The following is a 6,705-nucleotide window of genomic DNA, read 5'->3' on the forward strand; positions in this document are numbered from 1 at the left end:
CTCATGTAGACAGTCTCAAGTGAATGTAAACAATTGAGAAATAGCTCAGATGTGTATCATTGTATTGGATCTGTTCATTAGGTCTTAAAGTGACAAAAAAAGGTAATATGATCTGAGTTTTTTGATCTGTTGAAACACTACAGATCTGTGATGGTTTTAAATAGATAAATGTATTATACACCTAAACTTCAAAACAACAATATAATGGGGTTTTTTTTATGTTTTAATGTCATAAGGATAAGTTACTATGTGACATATTCAATTATTTTTCTGTGTTGACAGATTTCCTATTAAAACAATAATTTGCAGTGGGACATATCAAAGGGCTTGTGCATTTTAATGAGGATGTTGTGTGTTTCCAGGTATCTTTCTGTACGCTGTAAGTACTACTTCGATTCCATGCTTTCTCAGAGAGGGTACATAGGGAAGATGACTTTTGACCACAAAAATGAGACTCTCTTCATATCAGTAAGTCATTGCATGATGATAACATAATGGATGTAGTTGTTTTCTTGATGAATTAGCACGGAATGACTCGGATAAAATATTAAAGGTGCCCTAGATTCAAAAATTGAATTTACCTCGGCATGGTTAAATAACAAGAGTTCAGTACATGGAAATGACATACAGTGAGTCTCAAACACCATTGTTTCCTCCTTCTTATATAAATCTCATTTGTTTAAAAGACCTCCGAAGAACAGGTGAATCTCAACATAACACCGACTGTTACGTAACAGTCGGGATCATTAATATGTATGATCCCAATATTTGCATATGCCAGCCCATGTTCAAACCATTAGACAAGGAAAGGCAGTATTAACGTCTGGATCTGTGCACAGCTGAATCATCAGACTAGGTAAGCAAGCAAGAACAACAGCGAAAAATGGCAGATGGAGCAATAATAACTGACATGATCCATGATTACATGATATTTTTAGTGATATTTGTAAACTGTCTTTCTAAATGTTTCGTTAGCATGTTGCTAATGTACTGTTAAATGTGGTTAAAGTTACCATCGTTTCTTATTGTATTCACGGAGACAAGACTGTCGTTATTTTCATTTTTAAACACTTGCAGTCTGTATAATTCATAAACACAACTTCATTCTTTATAAATCTCCAACAGTGTAGCATTAGCTGTTAGCCACGGAGCATAGCCTCAAACACATTCAGAATCAATGTAAACATCAAAATAAACACTGTACTTACACGATTAGACATGCTGCATGACGAACACTTTCTAAAGATCCATTTTGAGGGTTATATTAGCTGTGTGAACTTTTTTTTTGTTGTTAAAGGCAAGCGCGAGCTTTTGGCGTGGAGCACGAGAATTAAAGGGCCACACACCCTGAATCGGCTCATTTCTAATTATGCCCCAAAATAGGCAGTTAAAAAAAATGAATGAAAAAAATCTATGGGGTATTTTGAGCTGAAACCTCACAGACACATTCAGGGGACACCTTAGACTTATATTACATCTTTTGAAAAAAAGTTCTAGAGCACCTTTAATAGATGCATGCTGTCTTGTATAATTTAATTTTATTAAATAGCCCATGTTCTCATAGATTATTTTACTATGCATGAAACCGTGACAATACTTGTCCTTTATGATCATCATTGGTCTCTTCCTCAGGTTCAGCCAGGAGAGGGTGGTAAGGCTGCTCTGAGTGACATGCGCTCACTGTCTGGAGGAGAGCGTTCGTTTTCTACTGTGTGCTTCGTCCTGTCGCTGTGGGCCATAGCTGAAGCTCCATTCCGGGCCTTGGACGAATTTGACGTCTATATGGTAAAAATTATATATTTATATATATAATTTTTTATATATATATATATATATATATATTGTAGTAATGTTTGACATTACTATTGTTTTTACTGTGTTTTTGATCAAATAAATGTATCCTTATTAAGCATAAGAGACTTTTTTCAAAAACATTAGAAATCTTACCAAACCCAACTTTTGAACCGTAGTTTCAATACATTTCGGCATTTCTGCAGTCCTGTTTTCACTACAGAAACGAGTATATTGAAAATAACACCTTGCTGAAAAACATATTCTCAGGGAGGTAATATTTACCGATTTAAATAAAAAAAATTTTTTTTTTTAAATTCTGTGTAAATGTATAGTTGCTTTAACTGGTTACTATTTTTTTACCATTTAGATTTTTTTTTTTTTTTTGTTCATTTAAAATCTTTTACAATGTTAAAATTAATGTAGTTTAATAGGTGGCTGTAAAGTCTGTATACATAATTATAAAAGTAGAAATAAAAGTTTATAGTTGTATTTGGATTAATGTGCCCCTATTATTTTGTATTTGAGGTCTCCTACATTGCATTGTTTACATGCATTCAAGGTAAAAAAAAAACACTCTAATTTTCTAATAATATACACTGCAGCATCACCTAATTTCTCAAAGAGTCTGAAAATGGTTAATTCCAAGATTCAGTCTCCCTATACCCCTCCTTTTTGAGAGCTTTCTCTGCTTTGATTGGTCAGATGATCCAGTCTGTTGTGATAGATTGCCCACTTACACTGTGTGTCAGAAATGAAATGCCTATTACCTGAATTTCAGCTCTTCCTCAGCACTTGTACACACAGTGATAGGAACAGTAACGATGCCGTTGGTTTTTCCGTATCAATTCCAGTGCGAGTCCTCATCCTTTTGAAGTGCATACAAATTGGATTTGTTTTCACAGTGCTGAAAACAGCATCTTCTCAACATGAACAACACAAACCAAATTTCAGGCCTCATCAACAACTACAGTTTTTGAGGGCAGATCAAAGTAAAAGTTCCAAGTTAGACAGCCAATGAAGACCATTGGTTATAACAGGAAGTGAGACTGGAATTGCTGAATTGCAGTTCAGAATCGATTCTTTGTTTCTTTTAGGAGACAATAACGTTGCCATGCACTTTCATCTTTCAACTTTGCAGACCTTTTACATTCACAAACAGCTATATTACACACTGTGTGAAAGGGAATATTCAAAAAAGTATAAAAGGAGCACTTTAAAAATAGTATGTCACACTGAAGGACACTGCTGTCACTGCTTGATATGTCAAGTAACGTGTTAAATTAATGTCATGCTTAAAAAGATTTTACATTTAAATCAAAATGAATTTGAAATAAGTCTAAAGAGCATTGTGTGAATACAAAAAGACATTTGTCATGGCTACTGATGAGAATCAGGTGAGGGAGTCGTGAAGAAGAGTGTGCAGTCACTCTATTGTGTGTTTTCTCTCTCAGGACATGGTGAACAGGAGAATTTCGATGGACATGATGTTGAAGATAGCTGCCAGCCAGCGCTACAGACAATTTATTTTCCTCACACCACAGAGCATGAGGTAAAGAGCTTCTCTGGTGTTAATGCAAAACTGTAGTTAGATTCTGTTATTGCTTTATTCTTACGATTAATAATGTACTGTTCTTCTTTCCTTTTCCCAGTTCTCTTCCGTTAAACAACATGATTCGTATCCTACGTCTCAACGACCCTGACCGTAGCCAGTCAACCCTTTCTTTCGGTCAAGAATAATGCTGCTGTCCTCTGAACTGTGGTTTACACCTCTGCACTTTATAGTTCTCTATCTTTAATTTATAAATGTTTACAATTTTTTTTCAGAGATGTCATTTAAAAGTATGTACATTTATAAACTAATTTAGTTATTTAAAACCAAAATTTGCAGGTCTCGTTTTGTTCTGCACTTTAAATTTTTCCAAAAAAAAAAAGCTAGTTTTTAAGTTTTATAATACAAATGTGATTACGATGTTAGTTGCATTGAAATAATAAATAGTAATTTTTTATTTAATTTTTTCATTCTTCCATTGTTTTATTTTTATCGTTGACTTATAAAAGAAATTAAAATGTTTCCTAGTTCAACAAAAGAAAAACCCCATCTGTCACTTTATTTTGTGCATCCATTCACCGAAGTCATGTGGTGTTGTACTGCTGTGGCCTATTTCATAAAACTACCTTAAAGGATTATTGAAAATTACCAAATGCTTTACTCACCCTCAAGCCATCCTAGGTTCATATGACTTTCTTCTTTCTGAAATCCATGTGGTTGTGTAAGAAAAATATATATATACTTAAGTTATAAAGTAACATATCTAGCTTCCGCCAGACCGCCTTCCATATTGAGTTTTTTTTTTTTTTTTTTTTCAATACGGAAGGGCCATGACATAATAAGTGTTTTGATCTGCGAGAGTTTTACACTTTCTTTGTAAGTTGAATACATAAGGCGGTCTGGTGGACGCTAGACGAGGAAGCTTTTATTAACCCCCCGGAACTGTGTGGAGTATGTTTATAATGAATGGATGCACTTTTCATTTTACAGTGAGCTAATCCTTTAGCTCTTTCCCTGCCATTGACAGGATTGTCCAGCAGTCCATGTTTTCACTGTTTTATGGCCTATTATGCATTTTCTGAAAGAATGCAGAATCTCTCAGAATCAAAACACAGGCAAAGAAGCAGCAGAAACGAGTGATATAAGCATTGCTTATGCACATGTAAAATAACATGATTATCAAACATATAAATCAGTACTGCCTAACGTTACTGAAATGTCGACCAAGGACAAGGTATAGGACTGTGCAAGCTTTGGAGTGAACAAATTTGAATTGTGAATGGGCAGAATGCAAATAATGCTGTAAATTGTGGTTTTCCAGTGCAGTTTATGACATGCAGTCACAATGGCACTGATTCAGTTCTGTTGTAATCTCTGAGCCTGTGCTTCATTTGCGATAAGCAACTGGTGGTGTCCATCTATCTTTGTCAGTGAGTCTCTTACTTAACTCACTGATCACAGTTCCTCTTTGAATCAGCTTGTCATGGCTGGTTATATCCTGACATTTTTTGTGGCGGTTCCCCTTGATAAATACATTTGTGGTTTTTGTAATTGATGGTGTGCCAACTGGCATCTGAACATTTTGCATTTTTTGTTGCCTTTTCATCGCTCAGTCATTGTTCACTGTTCCCTATGAAGTATAGTCAGATGTTAACCAAACAATTATTTAAAGGATATTGAAATCAAAGTTAGAACTTTTGTCTCTGTGTTTAACATATATTCACTTATATATAATATCATATATTATATATCGTTATAGGTTCCAAAGCCATCTTTAGCAAAAACATGCATTTAAATTTTATAGTATTTCTTCTAAAAGTAATGACTCATCAAGCACTACAGAGATTGTTATACAATCAAATCCTCCCTATAATGAGAATTTTCCTCCAACAAACAATCATCAAATCATAATTCATGGCTGAGATGTAAAGCCTATTTTATATTGATTGAATTAATTCTTTAATGTCTTGAAATGTCCGGTTCAAACATCCGGTTTCAATAACATTGGACAAAAACAGTTCTAAAGTGACTGCATTTGTCATTTAGCAGAGCATTTGTTACATCAACTCCAGAATTATTGGCACCCTTGGTAAATATGAGCAAATATGGCTGTGAAAATGTTTATCCTTTTGATCTTTCATTTAAAAATTAACAAAATTCTAACCTTTCATTAAAGTAAAATAATTGAAAGTGGAGGGAAAAACTAACATTATGAAATAAATGTTTTTCTCCAATACATGTTGGCCACAATTACTGGCACTCCTAGAAATTCTTATGAGTAAAATATCTCTGAAGTATATTCCCATTCATACATTTTTTTTAGCACACCAGGGTGATCATGAACATGAAATTGTCCAGCCATGACTTCCTGTTCCACAGGAATATAAACATGAGGAAACACAAAAGCCAAATGCCCTTAATCATTCATCACTAAAACCAAAGAATATAGTTCTGATGTGCAGCAAAAGATTGTTCAGCTTCGCAAAATAGAAAGTGGCTGTAAGAAAATAGCTAAAGCATTGAAAAAGACCATCAGGGCAATAATTAAAAATTTCCAATCAACAGGAAATGTTACAAATCTGCCTGGAAGAGAACTTGTGTTTATATCGTCCTAATGTACAGTGAGGAGGAGAGTTTAAGTGGCCAAAGACTCTCCAAGTATCACAGCTGGAGAATTGCAGAAAATAGTTGTCTCTGGGTCAGAGAGCCTAAAAAAAATGATCAAACAGCACCTACATCCCCCACATGTTGTTCGGGAGGGACAACAGAAAAATCCTCCTCTTGTCCAGAAACAGTCTCCAGCATATTCAGTTGTCAGACACGACTGGAACTTCAAACAGGACCGGCTTCTATGGTCAAATGAAACTTAAAAAAAGAGCTTTTGGCAGCAAACTCACCAGATGGGTTTGGTGCACACATGGATATAAAGTACCCCATGCCCACGGTTAAATATACTGTTGGATCTTTAATGTTTTGGGCCTATTTTTCTCCTGGAGGTCCTGGACATCTTCTTCAGATACATGGTATCATTCTATCAAATTCAGAGTCGCATGATCCTTCAGAAATCATTCTAATATGCTGATTTATTATCAATGTTAGAAACAGTTGTGTTGCTTAATATTCTTTGATGAATAAAAAGTAAAAAATAAATAAAAACAAAAACAGCATTTATTTAAAATAGAAATATTTTGTAACAATATACACTACCGTTCAAAAGTTTGGGGGTCAGTAAATGTTTTACTTTTTTAAAAAAAATAATAATAATACTTTTATTTAGCAATGATGTGTTAAATGAATAAAAAGTGATAGTAAAGACTTATATTGTTTGAAAAGATTTTATAAGATTTAAATGCTGTTCTTTT

At 34.2% G+C, this 6,705-nt stretch overlaps 1 protein-coding gene across 1 annotated transcript in view; it reads left to right on the forward strand.

Annotated features, from left to right (window-relative positions):
* The window catches only part of LOC137002714 (structural maintenance of chromosomes protein 6-like), a 36,811-nt gene extending 32,946 nt beyond the window's left edge, over positions 1-3,865 (forward strand). Inside the window, exons 24-27 of the mRNA XM_067362547.1 lie at positions 363-468; positions 1,633-1,785; positions 3,246-3,343; positions 3,444-3,865. Of these exons, the coding sequence (XP_067218648.1) occupies positions 363-468; positions 1,633-1,785; positions 3,246-3,343; positions 3,444-3,531 (445 nt within the window). The 3' untranslated portion in view covers positions 3,532-3,865. The remainder of the gene's footprint in view (positions 1-362; positions 469-1,632; positions 1,786-3,245; positions 3,344-3,443) is intronic.
* Positions 3,866-6,705: the final 2,840 nt, after the last annotated feature.

Source organism: Chanodichthys erythropterus, chromosome 16, assembly GCF_024489055.1.
Source record: "Chanodichthys erythropterus isolate Z2021 chromosome 16, ASM2448905v1, whole genome shotgun sequence".
NCBI classification, from domain to species: Eukaryota; Metazoa; Chordata; class Actinopteri; order Cypriniformes; family Xenocyprididae; genus Chanodichthys; species Chanodichthys erythropterus.